A 24,165-nucleotide genomic window follows, 5' to 3' on the forward strand; every position below is an offset into this window, starting at 1 on the left:
ATTGCAAAGCATTTCGAAAACTGCGGCAAACACACAGAACACCATGAAAGCTGATTCCACATAAAACCACAAATTGCATTTAATAATAATTAGTAATAACACAGCCCTGATCCCTCGGTTACTACGTGTTGAATCTCTAGTGCTTACAAATTCTTTCTAGTTATGCAGAGATGCACTCTGTAAACATTTTTATAATTTCAAAAGTGTAACTGCCAAAAGTGTAACTGCCGATTTGTTATAAAAGTTCTAATCATATATTAGCAGAATACCAGCTTACAATAAATATGTAGAAATATGTAGGCTGACAGATTGACAGAAATCTAGTTTAATCTATTTAAAGTATTTTGCTTTACCCAAACAAAAAATGGCAACCACAAAAAACCCTGAAAACCAGAGAATGCAGCCAGTACTACTATCATTTTCCCCATGTAACTAAAATATCCTAGTTTTTCTTCCTTCAAATACAACACTCCAAAACTTGTAGCTGCAGTTTTGGAACAACATGTGAAACAACATGCGAGTCTCTAGAGCTTCACGTGCATTCAAACTAGCGCGGCTACTGCAGTACAGCATTTAAATACCCGTTTCCTGTTCCTTAATTTGAGTCTCACTAATGCCTCTAGAAGTCCATTTACATGTTAATGTCTTTATGTATTTTTCCATCGTCACTGTATGACACAGCGTTCATAAGGCTGTTCTTCATGGGTGGTGTTGTTCTGGATCTGGGGTTCCCTCTTGCCCTTGGGGGGTGCAGCTGAGCTGTGCTCTGTGATGTGCTGCAGTACCTCCTTACTCTCACTAGGGGGCAAGTTGTAGAAGAAGTATTGAGGAGCCATGCAGATGAACCTGTTCATACGAATAATAAACAGAAATGTGAATATTAGACACTTCAATATAAACACAAAGGAATGTGTCTACATATTTGACTACATTTCATTTGTCATTATCTCCAGTCTTCATACATTCCTGAACTCTAAGGGGTGTTGGAAGAATAAAATAACATGAAAAGTAATTTTAGAATCACATGCCATTCGAAAGTACATGCTATTTGAAAGTAAAGACATTAATTCAAGTTCAACCTCTAGTTCTAGCCTCTAAAGGTACAGAGGAATGGAACAAACGAACCAGAATAGAAAATTAGCTACATGACAAACAATGTCAGGGCAAAACTGGATTTGATGGGTTTGACTGTTCTGTGTAAAAACTCTCTAGCAGTAAAAACCTCACTGGCATATTAGCATTCATCAAATGCAAACTAAAGGATCATTACATTAATAATAGTTGTTGCATTAAACACCACGTTTAAAACTCATAAAAAAGACTTACTCGTGCTGAAATCTGGGTGACGGTTCTGATGCAGTTATTCTCTGACAGCGTGTGCTCATGGTATACAACCCACTCCGGAAGGTTCTGTTTGTGTGGCTCAGTCCCATAACACGAGAGAGGGTGGATCTGAGCCACGTGCTTGTGGGTAAGAATGAAGTAATTCCCTGATCCATCAATGTCCCTGGCCACCTGGGATATTGGAACAGGCACTTAGGGTCAAAGCTAAATTTAATGATTCCTGTGAGGTCTTTTAAGTTAGAAACCCATACAGCAAGCATTGGTTTGCATTATAAATATACACTACAAAGAGCATTTGATGGGATATTAACAAATACTGGCTTGTGTGAGAAGAACTGTGCACAAATTTCGTTGTATTACATTGAAGATTTATTATGAGAAAACTTGACCAAAGAAGTTTCTCATCCAGACTGGAAACTGCCGTTCATACTGAGTCTAATGGCCTGAATGCTGAATCTTATGGCCCGAATACTGAGTCTAATGGTCCGAATACTGAGTCTAATGGCCTGAATACTGAGTCTAATGGCCTGAATACTGAGTCTAATGGCTTTACCTGCATGAAGAAGCCTGCCAGTAGGACCTGCTTGGTGTTCAGTTGGTCTTGGAGCCGAACGCAGGTGAGGACACCTGGAGCTCTATCCGCCTCAGGATCTCAGCGAGCTCTGCACGAACAGCATCGGCTGTTTGCAGAGCAGCCAGACTCAGGTAATGATCAGCACACCATTGTGCTAAACTGGAACCTGCAGTAAATCAACAGTTCCACAATAATTGAAATATTCTGTAATTAAATTATTCTGTAAATTATGCTGTCGCTTCCACTGCTCTGGAATATAGCAAAATAGTTAAGTGAATATGTGTGCTTTTTAAATGTATTTAACACTCTGCAATTCTGTAACGTTTGCGACGGGCAGGCATGACGCAAATGCAGAGTATTGTTGTATTTAAAGGGTTTTAATGGAAAGAGAGACAACACGACTAAGGACACGGAAGACAGAGGGAGCTAAGTAAACTAACGGGGAGAGAGCATGAACTAAACGGAAACGTTAAACAACTGGGAACAAGCATACGTAAGAACACACAACTAACAAACTGTAAACACATAGGCAACAATGAACACCGGGGCAACTAGACACAAGAAACGCTAAAGCACAACAGTAGGGTAACCCAAACAGACAGCACGATAAAATCATATAGAAATACCACGAGGGAACATACACTCAAGACACAGGCGTAAAACACTGGGAACAACTAACAAACAGACAGGGAGCGAAGTCAAAGGGAGAACAAGGACAGCGGGAGGAACAGGTCTTAGGAAGAAACGAGAGATAGAAGGAGCGAGGGATTACCGTGCAGGGAATGACCGACACCGGGGTAAAACACGAGGGGGTTTTTATACACGGAAACACGACGGTAGAACAAGACTCAGGTGTACGAGACTGACGACGGGGCGTGACAGACAGAGGGAGGAACGAATGGGAGCGGGGAGCTAGGCGGGACCAGGGAGGAGGGAGGGGCTGGACGTGACAAATTCATTGATTTGTTGATTTTCTCAGAACATATACACTGCTCAAAAAAATAAAGGGAACTCTTAAACAACACAATATAACTCCAAGTCAACCACACTTCTTTGAAACCAACCTGTTCAGTTAGGAAGCAACACGGATTGTGAATCAATTTCACCTGCTGTTGTGCAAATGGAATAGACAACAGGTAGAAATGAGAGGCAATTAGCAAGATCCCCCCTATAAAGGAGTGGTTCTGCAGGTGGGGACCACAGACCACTTCTCAGTACCTATGCTTTCTGGCTGATGTTTTGGTCACTTTTGAATGTTGGTGGTCCTTTCACACTCGTGGTAGCATGAGACGGACTCTACAACCCACACAAGTGGCTCAGGTAGTGCCGCTCATCCAGGATGGCACATCAATACGAGCTGTGACAAGAAGGTTTGCTGTGTCTGTCAGCGTAGTGTCCAGAGGCTGGAGGCACTACCAGGAGACAGGCCAGTACACCAGGAGAAGTGGAGGAGGCCGTAGGAGGGCAACAACCCAGCAGCAGGACCGCTAACTCCGCCTTTGTGCAAGAAGGAACAGGAGGAGCACTGCCAGAGCCCTGCAAAATGACCTCCAGCACGCCACAAATGTGCATGTGTCTGCACAAACGGTTAGAAACCGACTCCATGAGGATGGTATGAGGGCCCAACGTCCACAGATGGGGGTTGTGCTCACAGCCCAACACCGTGCAGGACGCTTGGCATTTGCCAGAGAACACCAGGATTGGCAAATTCGCCACTGGAGCCTTGTGCTCTTCACAGATGAAAGCAGGTTCACACTGAGTATGTGGCAGACGTGACAGAGTCTGGAGACGCCGTGGAAAGCGATCTGCTGCCTGCAACATCCTTCAGCATGACCGGTTTGGCAGTGGGTCAGTAATGGTGTGGGGTGGCATTTCTTTGGAGGGCCGCACAGCCCTCCATGTGCTCACCAGAGGTAGCCTGACTGTCATTAGGTACCAAGATGAGATCCTCAGACCCCTTGTCAGACCATATGCTGGTGCGGTTGGCCCTGGGTTCCTCCTAATGCAGGACAATGCTAGACCTCATGTGGCTGGAGTGTGTCAGCAGTTCCTGCAAGATGAAGGCATTGAAGCTATGGACTGGCCCGCCCGTTCCCCAGACCTGAATCCGTTTGAGCACATCTGGGACATCATGTCTCGCTCCATCCACCAATGTAACGTTGCACCACAGACTGTCCAGGAGTTGGCGGATGCTTTAGTCCAGGTCTGGGAGGAGATCCCTCAGGAGACCATCCGCCACCTCATCAGGAGCATGCCCAGGCGTTGTAGGGAGGTCATACAGGCACGTGGAGGCCACACACAATACTGAGCCTCATTTTGACTTGTTTTAAGGACATTACATCAAAGTTGGATCAGCCTGTAGTGTGTTTTTCCACTTTAATTTTGTGTGTGGCTCCAAATCCAGGCCTCCATTGGTTAATACATTTGATTTCCATTGATGATTTTTGTGTGATTTTGTTGTCAGCACATTCAACTTTGTACAGAACAAAGTATTCAATGAGAATATTTCATTCATTCAGATCTAGGATGTGTTATTTGGATGTGTTCCCTTTATTTTAAGAAAATAAGACAATTAATATCAAAAGACATATTTTTTGTTACAATGGTCAATGTATGTTCATTATGATTTGGTCTGTTTTCTTTGTAGTTTGAAGTTTCAGGTTGCTCTGTCAGGACAAACTGCTCCAGTTTTTGAATGGTTTAAAAATAGAGAATTGTAGTAGCACAACACACTTGCTTGCGGTATGTTTTAGTTATTAGTGCTAGTCAGCTTGGTCAACAAACAGCAACATAAGATGCATCAGTATTGGTTATGGAAGAAACTAAGAAAAATCTAAAATTTCTATTAAGAAACTAAACTTTGTGCAAATTATAGATACAAGAAACACATCATCAAATTTGGCCAGAACTGATATGGTATGATGACACAACATTCAAAGTGACCCTTATGTGAACCGACTTCACATTTATCATCTATAATATGAGCTGTCACACCAAGATAATTCTTGTTGCTAATAGAGGTCCAACCTCCGCGAACGGCGGAAACATTCATACTTGCCGCGTCTTACTTAAGCCTTCGACCACAGAGAGCACTCTACAGTCCACAGCAATCCATCTCGCCAGTGAATTGGTCAATTTTGTTTCTTAATTTGAACCCCGACATGTGGTCGAGTGTTGACCGGTGACACTGTTTGCTTGTACTAGGAATACATTTAGCAGCTAAGTTATCATTACTGACCTGCGCGTTAGCCCAACATGTTTTGCGTTGAGGTGGTAATGAAGGGTGGAAGTGCTCCTGTGATAAGCGAACTCCTTCCTACATAAAGTGTAAATAACACTATTTGTGTTTGTACTTCCATCTGGATGTTTCTTATATTTAAATTTCCCATCCACCAGCGTAGCCTCTTCAGTCATCTCCATCATGCTCATCTTATTGTGCGTCCATATAATAGTATGTCTGGAACTCGTGCACTGAGAAACATTCCATGGTGCAAAAGTGTCTCATGCATTAAATGTGTTAAAATGCATACATTTTTTTAGTTTGTTAGTTTTCCTGTAATTAATTAATCGAAATTAACGCGTTAAAGTCCCACCACTACAATTGATATAATAAATGTTTGGGGTGCTTAGAACGTTCAATAAACACACTGAAAGAGTCAAATATAAAATAGGTCTTAGTAAATGGAAGTGAATATGTTTAGTAACAATACACATTTAGTTCACATTCTGGGTTTGATATGTTAATGAGTCTGGTGTGTTTTAATTCTCACGTGACTCACGTGAGCTGTGCTGGCTGTGTTTGTAGGCGTTGTACACATTGATAAGGAGGAGGGGCCAGGAAGCAAGATGGAGCTGCAAGAGGATAGGACACTTCATAAACCATGGATTCAGTCAATTCAGTCAGTTTAATTTATCATGTCTGCAACACTGACATGAGCTACATAGAGTGAGAAGTATCTGGATGAAACAGTTTATACAGCAGGGTGAAAAATGTGTCTTTTTATCATGAACCAACATGTTCAATAAGGTGTCAAAATGCCGGTCCTAATGAAGGTAACCTCAATGTTCATATCTGGCAGCCCTACTACCGCTCCACAGAATAGAATGTATGTTATAGCAAAATGTGATTTAAGTTTTCCGTATTTGGCAGATGCTTTTTTCAGAGCAACTGACATGAATTACATATATCAGTACAAACATACGCTGTATATCTCTAGGAATAAAACCCCTGACATTGCTAGGTGTTGTCCTAGCTTGCCCTACCTGTACTACCAGTTGAGGTGTGAGTCTAGTTTAAAAAGATGCTGACAACCAAACACAAAAACTAAACAGTACCAGGATCTTTTCTCCTAACTAAACAGATGAATTAGTTTCACTATAATGAAAGATGTAGTCACTGATATGCAGATGTATAGAAAAACAAAACAATAATAAGGTGGTTTGTCAAAATGGTTCATGTATAGATGGATAGACAGTGGGGTGAAAATACTTGGCTTACACATTATTCTTGCCTGTTAGAATGAATGACATTACCTGTTAACATGGCAGCAATGGTTAGCACCTCACTCGCACAGTCAAACTCGCAGGAGGCCAGCAGACTCTTAGCCATCTGCGGTTCCAGAGGCAACTCAGACATAATCACTGCAATCTCAGACAGGTTCCCATCATTATCCAGAGCCGTTAGATAGTCCAGCTCTTCTAAAGCCTGCATGAGGCGGGAGACACAAACAATAACTCGCCATCAGTTAGACATAAAAAATACATAACACTAGCCAACTGACTAGATACCAAGACTATCTTACTTACTGGTGTCATGTTTCTCAGCAGCATTTAGAAGTCGGTGCAGCTCGGTTGACTTAGTCAGGTGTTTGGACTCTTCGATAACCTTCGGCTTGAAGGTTGTGTCCCACTTCTCAAGCAACCTGGAGGACGTTTCCTCACCAAACAGCAGCACAAAATCTTGATTCAGCTGTTGATCAAATACACATACAAATGTATCAGTGGTCAATGCACTGTAAACAGCCAAACCAAATGAAAGCCTGGATTTTAAAAACCAATGCACAACTCACTAGTCCTTTGACATCTAAAAAACGTGGGAATGTTTTTAGGACATCTGTCGTTCTCTGTGAGTCATGCACTAGGTTCTGGTGATGTTCAAAGGACATCTTCATCTTCAATACTTTTGGTTCATCATGACAATGAACAAGAAATGATAGAGCTTCCTGGCAGGCATCTCCATCAAGGTGCTCAGGCACTGATGCTACTGATCTTCTGTGATTTGTTCCTTGTGCTTGTGACACTGTGGTTGCCTTAACTGATTGTTGAGATTTATTCCTGGACATGGTCTTCAGCCGCCATGCTAAATATCCTGTGCTCTTTTCGCAATCATAGAAATGCTCCTGTTAATAAAAAAAATGACATAGTTCCATCATTCATTGATCTTTTATCACAGATTAAAATCTGATAAACTTTACTGAGCTTGCTATGTTAACTAGCTTAGCCTGCCTGGTGTCTCAATGAGCTATTGTTACATTACAAGTCAATTTCCCTATTCACTTCTATTCAAACTGAGCACAATGCTTTCCCCTAATGACACTTAAGAGTTCTGTCTCTATGTAAAACTGGTATAATTTCTGAAAATAAGTACTTTAAACTTACATAGCCCTTTGGAGAAAAAGGATCCTTCAGTGAAGGAAAAAGTGTAATGATCCCCAGGGCATACTTCTCCTTCTGTTTACGGGACGGAATCCTCCTTTAAAGAAAAAGCAATTTAAAAAAATAAATAAACATGTCCTCTTGTACTCTGACACATACGTGACAATACTGGTCATTATTTTATGAACAGTAATTTACAGTTAAAATACAGTACACCAAATATGCACTTTTGGGTCATGGAGTGAAAGAAAAATAATCTAAACTGCAAAGTTAATTTTTTTCAGAAAAATATATACAACTTTGACATAGCAAGCTGTGGCTTTGTATAGCAAGAATGGGATGCTTATAATCAAACGTACATTTGCAAACTAATGCTGGTAGCATGATTATACTGACTACAATGCAAATTCTAACAAAACCTACCTTCATCAGACTCACTGTCACGTACTGTCAGGCATAAGTCAGGATTGGCCTCCATCAGTTCAAGAAGGATGTCTTCCTCCACTGCCGTGTCACTTTCATCAAAAATGTACAGTTCAGATGCACTGGGAATCCCAAACTTGTTTTTGACTATAGGATGAGCAACAAGACACAGGATGACAAGCCTGTACCAGGTTCAAAACTAAACATTAGTATACAGTCAAATCCATGCACCTTGAACACTAAAAGCTCCAGTCGCAAAATGGCACATCCTATGCATTTTTAAATATAAAGCCAAAGTTCCAATGGAAAAAAAGAGAATTCAGATTAGGGAAAGGTCTTAAGAGAGAAGTTGTTCAGTTTATGGTAAAACCGACTGCAGTACCTGCATAATGTTCTGTATTTACTGCATATGGTTAATTGGAACCATACATAATTCATAACCAGAGTGTAACGTGGCTCGCGCCACGGAGCGAGAGGACGGACACAAGTGCTGAGAAGAGCGAGATTTATTCAGGGGAATACCGTAATCATCGTCGGATAGCCAGGCAGGGTCGATAACAGGAGGGCAGTCCGTAAAACATGCAAAGACAGGCATCACAACACAGGGAGCACGGGAAACAGGAGAAACACGAAACGGTCAGGCACAGAGAACAGCGATGGGACAGACACGATCACAAATAAATTCAAAATACCGGACAAAGGACAAGGGAGACTCAGGGGCTTTTATACACAGAACTAAACTAGGGACAGGTGATGACAATGACACAGGGGCGTGGTAACAAACGAGGGATTCATAAAACTAACGAGCAGGGCGGGACAAACGGGCAAGAACACAGACACGAGGGAACCCAGAGTGACAGCTAGGAGAGGGGGCGTAGCCGCACGTGACAGAACCCCCCCTCAAAGCGTGCCACTCTGGGGCACGCAAGGGCAGACAGGACAGGGAACCAGACTAGGACAAGACAGGGAACCACGGAACACGGCGAGGGACAGGGACAGCAGACACGGGACGGACCGGAGGAACAGACCAGGGGAAAGCAGGGCACGGAGACCGGGGCACGGCAGGGACAGGGGGACCAGAGACGGGCCAGGAGCTGGGCTGGGGCATGGCGGTACACGGGACACATGGAGACCGGACAGGGCAAGGAGCAGGGCCGGACAGTACAGGACCGGGGACAGACACGGGAGTGGGGCCAGGGGACAAGGCGGAGGCAAACACAGAGGCAAAGACACCATGAACAACGGAGACAGGCACAGGCACAAGGTGGGTGACAACTTGGGGAACAGACATGGGGACAGGGACAGAGACGACACCACAGGAAACAGACACGGGAACAGGAACACAGACCTTGACAGACACAACCACGGGGACAGGGACCAAAACAAAACCAGGGATGGAACCAGGGAGCAAGGGGAACACGGGCAACGGAACATAGGAGGTACATGGCGGAGCAGGGGGAACACAAAGTCCATGCCCAACAGGGGGCAGCACAGTCTCTGGGGCGACAGGTGCGGCCGGGCGGCAGGCAGCGGGAACAGGAGCCGGCAGACAGGCAGCGGGAACTGGAGCCGGCAGACAGGCAGCGGGGACAGGCAGGGTCCGCTGGCGGGCAGCGGGGACAGGCAGGGTCCGCTGGTGGGCAGCGGGGACAGGCAGGGTCCGCTGGTGGGCAGCGGGGACAGGCAGGGTCCGCTGGCGGGCAGCGGGGACAGGCAGGGTCCGCTGGCGGGCAGCGGGGACAGGCAGGGTCCGCTGGCGGGCAGCGGGAACGGGAGCCGGCGTGGACGACCTCTCCAGGGTCGCGGGGACAGGAACCGGCGTGGACGACCTCTCCAGGGTCGCGGGGACAGGAACCGGCGTGGACGACCTCTCCAGGGTCGCGGGGACAGGAACCGGCGTGGACGACCTCTCCAGGGTCGCGGGGACAGGAACCGGCGTGGACTGCTGACGGGCAGCGGGGACAGGAACCGGCGTGGACGACCCCTCCAGGGTCGCGGGGACAGGAACCGGCGTGGACTGCTGACGGGCAGCGGGGACAGGAACCGGCGTGGACGACCCCTCCAGGGTCGCGGGGACAGGAACCGGCGTGGATGAGACACCCTCGGGGGGCGGAACCACCGGGCTGACGTCCTCAGGGGGCGGAACCACCGGGCTGACGTCCTCAGGGGGCGGAACCACCGGGCTGACGTCCTCAGGGGGCGGAACCACCGGGCTGACGTCCTTAGGGGCCGGAACCACCGGGCTGACGTCATCGGGGGGCGTGTCCGCCAAGCTGACGTCGTCAGGGGGCGGAACCACCGGGCTGACGTCCTCAGGGGGCGGAACCACCGGGCTGACGTCCTCAGGGGGCGGAACCACCGGGCTGACGTCCTCAGGGGGCGGAACCACCATACTGACGTCCTCAGGGGGCGTGACCGCCATACTGACGTCATCGGGGGGCGTGACCGCCATACTGACGTCATCGGGGGCCGTGACCGCCATACTGACGTCATCGGGGGGCGGGACCGCCATACTGACGTCATCGGGGGGCGGGACCGCCATACTGACGTGGCTCGTACTCCCCCCCAAAAAATACTTGGGGTTGTCATGTGGAGTAGCCGGCAGGGTCAGAGGCGGTGGGTCCTCCTCCTCAGGGTCCTGGGTGAGCCTGGCAGAACACACAGACACACAAGCTCCTCGGTTGCTCTCTCTGCTGCGGCTCCGCCTCCCTTGAGGCGCCGGGAGCTCACGGTGGTCAGAGAGAGTCAACCGAGGGTTAAGCGAAAACTTGTCTGTGCGCTCAGACCGTCTGCCCGCTGCTCGCACGACAGGAGGTTTTTCCCTGTCGTGTTCGCAAAACCGGGCAGACACACAGCGCTCAGATGGAGTCTCGTCGCGAAAGCCAGTAGAAAGAGACTGCGCTTTCTTTGGTCGGCGACGAGACTTCCTTGTACCCGCAGCGCCAGGGGTATTCCTGTCTCTAGTTTGTTCGCACTGAAATACCGGAGAGTCGAACCGGATTAAACCAGCCGACATCCATTCACAGTGTTTGAACTCACCAGAGTCTCGCTCTCTCGCTGTGTCCTTGATAGGTCCGGTATTATGTAACGTGGCTCGCGCCACGGAGCGAGAGGACGGACACAAGTGCTGAGAAGAGCGAGATTTATTCAGGGGAATACCGTAATCATCGTCGGATAGCCAGGCAGGGTCGATAACAGGAGGGCAGTCCGTAAAACATGCAAAGACAGGCATCACAACACAGGGAGCACGGGAAACAGGAGAAACACGAAACGGTCAGGCACAGAGAACAGCGATGGGACAGACACGATCACAAATAAATTCAAAATACCGGACAAAGGACAAGGGAGACTCAGGGGCTTTTATACACAGAACTAAACTAGGGACAGGTGATGACAATGACACAGGGGCGTGGTAACAAACGAGGGATTCATAAAACTAACGAGCAGGGCGGGACAAACGGGCAAGAACACAGACACGAGGGAACCCAGAGTGACAGCTAGGAGAGGGGGCGTAGCCGCACGTGACACAGAGTAAACATTTATTGACATCTGTTGCAAGATGATTACTTACAAAATTCACCTGCTGTTTTGCATTTTGTGAGTTTTAGTCAAATAAAATATTTTCAATCATGTATTTCAATTTTGAAATTAATATATTAAAGAAAAATTTCATCTCGTTAACCCAATACCATGGCTCGCCACACCCCTAGCAAGTAGCTCCCTGGCTTCTGGTTACTAATGTTGGCAGTGCCATTATTAATGTGATAATGTGACTTAGGGAATTAAATGCCAGTGACAATGATAATACAATAGCATAACAAACTACATTTTAATTCATCATAGTTTGGGAAATATATATATTTTTATTCACCTACTTCAGTCCACACTGTGTATGTAGTCAGTTATTGAAGCACTGGTCTTTGCTCCAGTGTCAAAAATACTGTTCAGTTATATACTATGTGAACAAACATACAAATAAACACAATATACAATGTCACGGTTATCAAATATTATTGAGGATATGTCTATGTATTTGTCACGTAGGGCAACGCCCCCTCTCGTAGCTGTCACTCTGGGTTCCCTCATGTCCGTGTTCCCTGCCTGTTTGTCTCGCCCTGCTCGTTAGTTTTATGAATCCCTTGTTAGTTACCACGCCCCTGTGTCATTGTCATCACCTGTCCCTAGTTTAGTCCTGTGTATATTAGTCCCTGTGTCTCCCAGGTCTAGTTGTCGGTCTTTTTGTTTTTCTCTGTGTTTTGCCTGTTCGCCCCAGTGCTGCTGTTCCGTGAGTCTTCCTTGTTGTGTTCGCTATGTCTGTCCGTATTTCGTGTCCTGACTGCCTACCCGTTATGACCCATGCCTGTCACTTCGACTCTGTCTATGGAATTTCCCTTAATAAATCTCGCTCTCCTCAGCGTTTGTGTCCGCCTCCCTGTTCTGCCCTGTGCAGAACGTTACAGTATTGTACGATAAGTACAATATAAGAGTGTTGTACACTCTGATAAGTACAATATAACAGAGAAAACCTAACTTTTACAGGTGCAAGGGGTAATGAACTAAATCTCAACTTCAGCCAAATGGCCAGAAAAGCACAGAAAAAAGGTTATTCCAATGCTATTGGTAGATCTAGCCATGAACGCTAGATAAATCTGACCAATAACCAGCAAACAATTTTGGGCGTAAAGTTGTAAACTGCATCCATGCAAAAGACAAACTACACTAGCATGACAATAATGGTGGCAAATGTTGTGATTGTCATCTTAATCCCTTCATAGTTTGTTTACATTACAGTATTGAATCAACAGCTTATCATAATTTATATATTTTGAATAGTCATAAAGTATTAATCAAATCTCTATTATTAATCACTATATGTTTTGCTTACATTATATTAAGGATCAAGTTGCTAGAATGACGGTGTAAGCGCTTGTGTGCCACTTCCAATACTCCATGCGTTTGCAGTAGGCTAAAATGGGATGTGTAAGAGAAGGCTCACTGTGGCCTTATGTGGTGAGGCCAGGTAGTAAGACCTCGCTTCCAGAATAGAGACAGCTGTAGGTTGAACTATGGAATGTGCAGCTCCTATGTTTAGAGGAAAGCATATATAATGGTGAAGAGAGCAGACAGCTTCAGAGCTGCACATGGGGTGACATGATTAGGGTATGTGAGCTCTCCAGAGATCTCTGTATTAAATTAATTAATAGGCATATGTGTATTTTTTAATAAAAGGCTAAAGACAAGACTGGTAATGTTTTCTTTTGCAATCAACGAACACGCTGCGCTAAGGTAAGAAAAGGTTAAAGCACAACACAAATTAAACACATCAACAAATGACTTGAAACTCGCACCCGTCTTTGCTTATATTCCCACAACTAAAGCATGAAGCTTGCTAATATTTCACCTTAAAATGGTGTGGCAGTCACATGACTTATGTAGGTATATAGATATGGATCGGAGGTAAATAAACTAGATTTTTTTTTCTCGCCGTGTGAAATCGGAAGTGTGGCGTGTGAGCGTGTGAAGACGGTCAAATGCGTGTGTCACACGCTCAATGCGTGAGACTTGAGAGCCCTGTTTAATGTTTTTTTATTTCCTTCTTTCGCGGCGAAACGCGAATATCCGCCGAATATATGAGCCTAAGTGACCGAGCTGCAGCTGAAACGAGTACGTGCTGTATTCACTCGTTCACAGAAGAGATAAGACTGTTAAATCATTACCGTAGGTGATATTAACCAGAGATTTATCCATCTCTCTCTCTCCTGTCCGCTCCTCTGCGCCCACCATGGTAGTTGTAGAAAGTGGCGGTTTGTTAATTAGGGTGATTAATTAACAAACCGCCCATGGACTCAAACATGATGAAATACTTCGGTCGAGTTGTACGTCGGTGTTTTTGAAGTGGTCTTCCGATGCTGCTATCAGTATTGTTCTCCGCTAGCTCCCACACGCTAACTGTCCCCACAGTCAAACTGAGGACTGTGACAAATGTCATTTTAAAAAGATTTGCCAATCCTTTCTCACATTTCAAAAAGAGCTCACTTTTTAGCATCTGTGAAGTTGATGGATAATAAACAGGCAATAGAACTGTATCATACTATTAATGAACTAAAACTTTCAGATGATCCCTCGTCCACAAGTTATATCTCTTGTGGGTTTTTTTTGTTTATTTATATTAAAAATATTTGTTTATATTCTATATTTTAATATATTGTAATAACCTGTTGTGGTCTACGTTCAAACTGGTAAAAGTACTTTATCTTGATGCCATTTTTATTGTAATTGATTATTTTTTTACTTCAATAAAAAAAAATATATATATATATATATATATTCCCATAATTCCACATTTATTTATTTTTTATTTTATATATTATATTTTTTTATTTAACCTTTATTTAACCAGGCAAATCATTAAGAACAGCTTTCTTATTTGCAATGGCAGCCTGGCAAGAGGCACAGCCTCTTGAAGAACATACAACATACACATACAACATACACATGACGTCATAATACCTGCTCTGTCGTCATAACGACGGCACAACAAATGAGGGTATATATATAATTGCATGTACAGTATAATTCCATATCAGTCTGTGTAAAAACAATGATGTGGGAAGATATTAAAAGGAGTTTTCTCTGGTGCTGGTGCTGTGGCACCCAAGAAGATTTGGACACAGACACAGAGGAGGTATACGGAGGAACAGAATTAAAACAGGAGACCGACAACACCCATGGCTTGAGTGAGTAAATGAGTACAATGGTGACACCTTATTTTGGGGCATATTTTGGGGCTTATTTTGTTCTTTTAACACAGCTGAATTTGGTGTTTATTGGTAAAACCAATAAGTGAAAAATAGAAAAAGAATCTGATAATTTGACAGGTTCATTTTTATGAAGTCAGTGGTGTTGCTATGGCAACATACCAACAAACCTAGGTCCACAAATAGTGATAGTCTCAATATAAATAAAATAATAACGATTCAATTACATTTGTGTCTTTCTGCTTGGCTTTGTATATTTATTGATTAGAAAAAGTCTTTAAAGGGATTTTTTATGGGTTGTGTATTTTCTGGACTATAGAGCGCACCTCAATATAAGCCGCACCTACCAAGTTTTTTTTTTATGGAAAATGTTGTATAAGCCGCACCAGGCTATATGTCGCATATATCTACTGCTTATCTAATGCTTATATTAACACAGTTCAGCTAAAAAACATTGTAATATGTAATTAGGACTTACATCATTTTTGCAGTAGCACCTTTGAATGACAGTATTCTGGATGAGGCCTGTAAGGAGCTGCTTCTCGTTCTCCTGGACGAGACTGAGGACTCCTATAACCCATCTCTAGGTGACCAAGACACATACAGAATATCAATTTGATAACATATTTCATAATTTGCTGACATCAACGTGTTCAATAGCTATTCATATCAGACAAGCACACATTAACACAATTCAGATGAAAAACATTCACCTGTTACTTTCATGTAATATTTAATTATGGCTTCTTGAAAAAATCATTTTTGCAGTAGTACCTTTGAATAACAGCGTTCTGGATGAGGACTGGGAGGAGGACCTCCCCGTTGGCCTTGATCAGATTGAGGTCTCTCTGAATAACAGTATTCTGGATGAGGCCTGTAAGGAGCTGCTCCTCGTTCTCCTGGACGAGACTAAGGACTCCTATAACCCATCTCTAGGTGACCAAGACACATTCATACAGAATATCAATTTGATAACATATTTCATAATTTGCTGACATCAACGTGTTCAATAGCTATTCATATCAGACAAGCGCACATTAACACAATTCAGATGAAAAACATTCACCTGTTACTTTCATGTAATATTTAATTATGGCTTCTTGAAAAAATCATTTTTGCAGTAGTACCTTTGAATAACAGCGTTCTGGATGAGGACTGGGAGGAGGACCTCCCCGTTGTCCTTGATCAGATTGAGGTCTCCTACAACCCATCTCTAGGTGAATCTCAAGTTAACATATTGTAATTTGCTGATATCAACATGTTCAATAGTTATTTTCATATAACTCAACTCAACTTTATTTATAGAGCACTTTAAGAACGGCAGCCGAAACAAAGTGCTGTACATAAGAATAGAACATTAGAAATAAAACAAATAATAACAAAAAATGGATAAAAAATATTAACTAAAGCGGTAAAAGGAATCAAATCAAAGAATTAAACTAAAGCAGTAAAAACTAAAAATATACTGTCTCATGCTGTGTTTAAAGCCAATGAATTAAAGTGAGTTTTAAGACTTGTTTTAAAAATGGGCAGTGAAGGGGCTTGTCTAACATGCAGTGGTAGGTTGGTAGGTTGTTTATTCCATGCCCCACCTGTCCCATATAACCCAAACAAAATGGTAATAAAATACAAATGGGGGGGTGGCGAATGTAATTGGACCGGTACAAATTCATTAAAGGGCCGAATCTAGCCCTGGTTCACACTGTTCCGCAGACATTTTAAACATCCGGGGCTTATGCAAGACGAACAGGCATTAAAACGGTTCAGAACTTCAAAAGGTTCATTTCTTCCAATTGCTTGCGCCCCACCTGCAATACCCATGCGCCCCACTAGTGGGGCTTCTCACTTTGAGAAATGCTGATCTAGGAGCAGCAATGGAAAGAGCTCTATCCCCTCTGAGCTTACGCTTTGCATTACTTCTGGCATCTCCTGCCACAGGGCATATGGTGTCACATGTATCTCTGTAGGGAAGAGCAGGGCTGCCTTTGTAATTCACCCAATGATGGAAAAAAATTATTACAAAAAAATAACTATATGCACTTGAACTTACAACTATTAATATATTTTGATTTAAGCTTCACTTCAAATGTTTCTTCTTGGAGATGAAAGTGTGAGGGTGAGCGAGAGATTACGTGCATGGGTTGGGTTAGAATATGTGTATGTCTTTGTGTTTCTGATTGTCAAAATGTCCTCGGACTGTGGCATGAATGTTCATCACAAGTGCCAATCTAAAGTGGCTAATCTGTGTAGCATCAGCCAGAAACTACTGGCTGAGGCACTCACCCAAGTCAGCCAGGTGAGTCTGGATGTGTAAAAATGTACTGTATATCTCTGTAGACGTGTCTCCATATGGTGGTCTGTGTGAGGGTTCGAGTCCTCGCCCCCTGTCCCGGATCAGCCACCAGACACTCATCACTGCGGAGCACTTCACCTTCCACAATGTACTGGGCAAGGGAGCCTTTGGCAAGGTAGAGTCTTCCCCGTCACACTGCTCCCGCGTCCTCCACACACGCACTGACTCTGTGTCTTATCATTTTTACATGTCTGTCCTTTTGCCCTTCTATTATTAAATACTATCTCCACAAGAATAGACCAAACAAACACTATTCCATCAAATCTTCATATTTCATGGATGTGTGTGTGTGTGTGTGTGTGTGTTTTCTTTCACTCTGGTCTGTTTGTCTATTTCTCTCCCTTGGTCCCTGCTCAGGTTTTTCTGGCAGAACTTAAGGGCAGTGAGGAGTGGTTTGCCTTGAAAGCCTTGAGGAAAGATGTGGTGCTGATGGATGAGGATGTAGAGTCCACCATGGTGGAGAAGCGGGTGCTGGCGCTGGCCTGGGACTGTCCCTTCCTAACGCACCTTTACTCCTCCTTTCAGACCAAGGTAGTAAAGAACAAATGAAAGGTTATATTATACAGTTCCTCCACCTCTCAGTCAATAGTAATGGGATGTCCAGCAGGACACTTTTGTGTAGGCAGTAATTAACCACACCAGGCATTGTCACAACTGTTTACTGTAACTTATACTTCATGGAATCACTGTGGTATTTAAATGATTGTTGAGTCAGTAATTCTGCTTGTACTCATACCAAAGTGTTTATGGCATTGTCTGCATGTTAGGAATACTTGTACTTCGTAATGGAGTACCTGACTGGAGGTGACCTGAACTTCCACATACAGGAGGAAGGATCCTTTGACCTCTACAGAGCCACGTGAGGCAACACACACACACACAATGATGTTTTTTGTATGCCTTATATAAATATAAACGTAGGTGTGTGTAATTATAGTGCGGTCTGATGGCTCCTGGTTTGTTTCTTCCTTCCAGATTTTATGCAGCTGAAATTGTGTGTGGACTGCAGTTCCTCCATGGAAAAGGCGTCATCCACAGGTTACACACACAAACAAAGCTAAATTGACATTCTGTACTTTCACCTTTACTGTTCTTGTCTACTAAACCACATTTTTGCCACATTTTTGTAATTCTCTCCTGCATTAGAGATCTCAAGTTGGAAAATGTCATGCTAGACAGAGATGGTCACATAAAGATAGCGGATTTTGGACTGTGTAAGGAGAATATTTTTGGTGACAATCGTGCCACATCCATCTGTGGGACACCATACTACATGGCCCCTGAGGTATGAGATGGCATCAAATTAATTTGACATTGAATGTTCTCACCTGTAGCAATGTCAATGTAACTCAGTATGCCCTGAATGTGAATGTGTGTGTGTCTGTGTAGATCATTCTGGGTCAGCAGTATACTTTTTCTGTGGACTGGTGGTCATTTGGTGTGCTCCTGTATGGGATGGTGATTGGTCAGCCTCCATTCAATGGTGATGAGGTAGATGATCTTTATGAGTCCATCCTTACGGAGACACCTGAATTCCCTGACAGTATAACACTGGATACCAGAGACCTGCTAGAGCGAGTAAGCATGCACAAAACCACACCTGATGACACATTAATAATAGTAATAATACTAATAATACTTCACAACCAAGACATGAATAGAGTTCTGCTATTATGCACTTAGAAAGGAGACACACTGAGATATTTCTATTATGAATAATATTCTTGCTTTTGGTTTTCTTCCATGAACAAAGCTGTTTGAGCGAGACCCTTCTCATAGACTGGGTGTTGTGGGGAATATCAGAGGTCACTCATTCTTTGAGATCATTAACTGGGCTGATCTGGAGAGGAGAGAAATCAAACCCCCTTACGTGCCAAAAGTGGTATGAGCTTTCTTTCCATTTCTTACAGTCATCTCTCATTTCTGTTTTTTTTTTTTTTTTTTTACTTTTCATACTGTATGCTCATAGAGCAAATTGCAAAAATACAGATACTGAAATGCAGCCTCTGTTCATCATGTGATTTGCTTCCATTCTCCTCCAACCACAGAAATCATCCAATGACTCTAGCGACTGCGAGCAGGAATTTTTAAATGACCGCCTGTCCATGTGTGAGAAAGGTGTGTTTGGCCTAACCGACCAGGGTGCCTTTGCTGGCTTCTCATTTATCAACCTGCGCATGGAGCATCTCCTGCAGTGATGGACAACCTGCTGATTGTTGTATAAATGAATGATTAAATTTTACAGCCAGTATTTTTATGTGTCACTGACTCTCCCTTCTCAAAATAAAACCTGTATTTTGGGCATGGATTTTAGACTACACCCAATATCAGGGGTGATTCACAGAGGTGTCAACTGGCCATAACTGCTCCTCCAGGTTATGTATTCCATTTTAGGCAATATTTGATACACCCTTGCCAAATCCATGTAGATTTTTTGTTCCAGTAACCATTCATTATTGTAATTCAAAAACATTAGATAATCCCTCATTGATTGTGTTAATGAATGCCACAAGGCAAAAAGCTTAGAAAGGAAATAAATACAATGCATTTTAAAATGTATTGTAATGACTGAGAGCTAAGAAGCAGACACAAATGCTGAGGAGAGCAGGGTTTTATAGCTGGAGTGCTAACATAGAGGATACGAGGGTAACGAGGCTATCACAAATCAAGAACTAACAACCAGACCGGATAACTCGAACAACAAAAGACAGAGGATAAAACAAATACAAGAACTCAGAACAAGGCAGATAAACACACAACCAGGGGGGTATTCCAAGAAGCGGGGTTAACAAACTCTAAACTTAACCCTGAACCTGGAGTTGTCTTACCCCGATCTGACATACTCAGAGTTTTCGGTTCCAAAACGGCGGTTCGGAGTTAAAGTAATCAGGGTCGCTCAACTCTGAGTAGGTTGACCCAGACAGAAGCGCGTTCACGCGTAACTATGAAAGGCATTCTTAATGGAACGCAGATAAATAGGATTTATCATGGACTTAAACGCGAAAATCAGCCGAACATCGTATTTCACACCACTGTAGCTTGAAGTATTAATGACTGCGTATGCAGAATATTTAGATATTATTAAACGTAAATGTAATACTGCGGTAGCTGCTAGAGAAAGGCAGTCAGCATGTCAAAAAATTGCCAACAGAGTTAATGCGTGTGTGAAAATGATATTTTTATATTTAGCAGAAGGATGCGATTATATTATTATTTTCTCCAACTTTATAATACTGTATTGAGTTTTTAAATATTTTTTTATTGAACACTTACTAATTCCAGGTCTAATCTGAGTGGTGTGAAACACACATGGCATCAGATAAAAATCAAGTATAAGAATATTGTACAAAGGTATGGCTGTACATAACTATATCTTATTCTTAAAATATAAAATATATTTATTTACAGGAAAAATGAAATAATGAAACATAACAGTGAATTTGACTGTAATGTATATTAAAAGGTTACAGGGTGGATGGTGGGGTGGGTGGTGGTGCATGATTTAATGTGGAAAGCAGTGATTGCAGATGGAGTCTCTGACAACTCCACCATCTCTGTTGTCACCCACGTGCATGTAAGGTTCCTCGTCTGTGGGCATGTCAGAGATGGTAGGCTGTCGCTCTTCCTGGATGGTTGCAATGTTGTGTAATACCACATATGCCATTAAATTATGTGGCACGCCCTATCAGGGGTTACTCTGAGCCCCTTCAGGCACTGGAACCTGACCTCGAGGATTCCTAGGGTCATTTAAATTCTTGCCCTGGTTTTGCTGTGGGCCTGATTGTAGCGGGACTGTGGTCCAGGTGCAGGATCTGAATAGGGAGTCATAAGGTAGGCCTATGGCAGGGATACCCTCTGTCTCCATGAAGGAGGCCGTCATGTCCTATAATCACACTAGGGTTTGCAATGATTTAACTATTACACTGCATGTGAACAACTAGCAAAACTACCGCAGGCCTACTCTGTTCAGATTTGTTGTACAGTGTGGAATCATACACGGATCCTGGCCATCTGGCTTCAACATTTGTGATGAGGTGGGAAGCATCACATATGATCTTAATGGGAAGAACGGTCAGTTACAATAGCTACGTTATTTTTGTTACCATTAAAGATAAGTACATTATTCATTAAGGATGATAAAGGTTAGTACCTACATTAATGCTATGGATGAATTTTCATGTTCTAATGGTGCTGGAATAGGTAGCATATGTAGGTTCCATCAATACAGCCAATCACTCTAGGAAATCCTTAAAATGTAAATGAAATGAAGTTCGTTATATATTGCTTCTCCTTTGCTTAATTTCTTTATTGTCCGTGTGAAATAAAGACAAACCAATGATGCTGTGGAATTCCTCTTTGATGTCCATAACTGGCTTAAGCCCAGGAAACACCACAAAACCGGGCACTAGTCATTTTAATGCCGGACATAGTTTTCGGACAGACCGACATAGCTTTGCTGACAGATTCCGCATCTCCTACACTATAAAGAAAACTTCCACTAGCAAAAAACGAAGACCGATATATAACAATCTGGAGAGAATTTAGGGCTGATCCGCGATGTGTAATATTTGAAATGTTATTATAATAATAAAGTTATTGATGTAAGTAATGGATTGTGCTGAAAACGATAACGTTCATTTAAAAAATAATCCGAAAATGATAGTAGGCCTATGTCTATTCGGGGTTTTATAAGGCGTTCCCGACGAAGAACTCAGCGAATAAACTGAGTTTCAATATCCACATGATCTTCGAGGAAAGGACACGTCATGATGACGTGTTTGTAACTCTGGGTCAGGTCCAAGTTAACCTGCCAGCGAGCAGGTTAGCTTCAGAGCATATGTTGCTATAGTAACTGACTCCGGTTCTCTCTAAGCTCGGTTTCTGGAACGGAAAACCTCGAGTTTCCGTGAACTCTGAGTTAATTTACCCGGGTTTTCTCGCTTAACCCGCTTCTTGGAACACCCCCCAGGATTACCACCACAATGACTTCCAAAAAGGGACTGAAACACAGGGAGTACAAGTACCAAACACATCAAGACCAACTAGAAACACCTGAGCTGAACAACAGAAGACACGGACTGGACTCACTGGGGAATGGATCTAAACAAGGTTACACAGAAGACATGGACTGGACTAACTGGGGAACGGATCTAAACAAGGTTACACAGAAGACACGGACCGTACTAACTGGGGAATGGATCTAAACAAGGTTACACAGAAGACATGGACAGGACTGACAGCAGGAGAGAACACCGACAGGGGTGTGACAGACAGAGGGAAAGCATAGAAACAGGGCGGGATAAACAGACGAGGAGAACACAGGCACATTGAACAGTACCGGAGTGACAGCTAGAGAGGGGGGCGTGGCCCTATGTGACATGTATATTAACCATGCATATTTGCACAGGTTAACATTTAAATAAGTGTAAAATCTTTTTGTCTTATACTGTATATGTGTATGGTGTATAGTGGAAAGATATATATTTGGCTCTCTTGGCTTTATGTGTGGTATATATGTGCACTGTGTGAGTATTGGTGCATTTAAGCTATTTTTACTACTTGCCAATTAAACACGAGCATATGATCAAATGGTTTATATAATACACTGCTTTTTGTTGTATTCTCATATTTAGAGATACATGCTCATATGCTGCTTTATGGGAAACATTTGTAGGTGCAGTCATATGAAAAAGTTTGGACATCCCTATTCATCTTAATCGTTTGTTGTAATCAAAATTTGGGTTTTTGCAACAGCTATTTCAGTTTCATATATCTAATAACTGATGGACACAGTAATATTTCAGGATTGAAATGAGGTTTATTGTACTAACAGAAAATGTGCAATATGCATTAAAACAAAATTTGACAGGTGCAAAAGTATGGGTACCCTTATCATTTTCTTGATTTGTACACTGCTAACTACTTTTTAAATGACTTATTGAAGCACCTCATTGAGCTTTGAACTTCATAGCCAGGTGTATCCAGTCATGAGAAAAGGTATTTAAGATGGCCACTTGCAAGTTGTTCTCCTATTTGAATCTCCTCTGAATAGGAGATCATGATGGGCTTCTCAAAACAACTCTCAAAATGATCTGAAAACAAAGATTGTTCAACATAGTTGTTCAGGGGAATGATACAAAAAGTTGTCTCAGAGATTTAACCTGTCAGTTTCCACTGTGAGGAACATAGTAAGGAAATGGAAGACCATTTCACAGACCACCTCCAAAGACCTGCAGCATCATCTTCCTGCAGATGGAGTCACTGTGCGTCGGTCAACAATACAGCGCACTTTGCACAAGGAGAAGCTGTATGGGAGAGTGATGCGAAAGAAGCCGTTTCTGGAAGCACGCCACAAACAGAGTCGCCTGAGGTATGCAAAAGCACATTTGTACAAGCCAGTTTCATTTTGGAAGAAGGTCCTGTGGACTGATGAAACAAAGATTGAGTTGTTTGGTCATACAAAAAGGTGTTATGCATGGTGGCAAAAAAACAGCATTCCAAGAAAAACACTTGCTACCCACTGTAAAATGTGGTGGAGGTTCCATCATGCTTTGGGGCTGTGTGGCCAATGCCAGCACCGGGAATCTTGTTAAAGTTGAGGGTCGCATGGATTCCACTCAGTATCAGCAGATTCTTGAGAATAATGTTCAAGAATCAGTGACCAAGTTGAAGTTTTTGTTTTGTTTTGTTTTTTTTTATTCATCAGAGACAATGCACAACAAATACATTAACCTAAAAATCCGGAGAAATGTAGTGTGCCAGGTTGTAGCAATATGCTAATTTCCACCAATATCCAGTAATTTCCAATACTGTTTAGTGGATGACAGAAATCGTTAAACATAAATACGGGCATACAACATATAAAATTCATCTGTCAATTACACCATTCATAAAACTTACAAAAAATCCTCCAGTTATCACAAAACACTAATTTGTTCACATACACACACCTGTACATCATGAAACTTTCCCAGACAAACCTCTCACTCACACGTCGTAACTAATGGGTGCAAACTTGTTTGGATAAGAGCCATTTCCTTGTCAGATGTGCGAACGTT

The 24,165-nt window shown here is 43.0% G+C and overlaps 1 protein-coding gene and 1 pseudogene across 1 annotated transcript; one reads left to right on the forward strand and one right to left on the reverse strand.

Annotated features, from left to right (window-relative positions):
- Positions 1 to 6: 6 nt before the first annotated feature.
- Positions 7 to 6,733, reverse strand: LOC143519784 (putative pre-mRNA-splicing factor ATP-dependent RNA helicase DHX32; annotated as a pseudogene).
- Positions 6,734 to 16,688: 9,955 nt separating this feature from the next.
- On the forward strand, positions 16,689 to 19,305 carry LOC143519785 (protein kinase C delta type-like). The gene is made up of 9 exons (XM_077013519.1): positions 16,689 to 17,050; positions 17,121 to 17,222; positions 17,465 to 17,638; positions 17,875 to 17,966; positions 18,083 to 18,145; positions 18,254 to 18,392; positions 18,497 to 18,685; positions 18,861 to 18,989; positions 19,156 to 19,305. The coding sequence occupies exons 1-9, from the start codon at positions 16,841 to 16,843 to the stop codon at positions 19,303 to 19,305; spliced, it is 1,248 nt and encodes a 415-aa protein (XP_076869634.1). The 5' UTR covers positions 16,689 to 16,840.
- The last annotated feature ends 4,860 nt before the right edge of the window (positions 19,306 to 24,165 follow it).

This window comes from Brachyhypopomus gauderio, chromosome 7 (genome assembly GCF_052324685.1).
Source record: "Brachyhypopomus gauderio isolate BG-103 chromosome 7, BGAUD_0.2, whole genome shotgun sequence".
Taxonomy (NCBI): domain Eukaryota; kingdom Metazoa; phylum Chordata; class Actinopteri; order Gymnotiformes; family Hypopomidae; genus Brachyhypopomus; species Brachyhypopomus gauderio.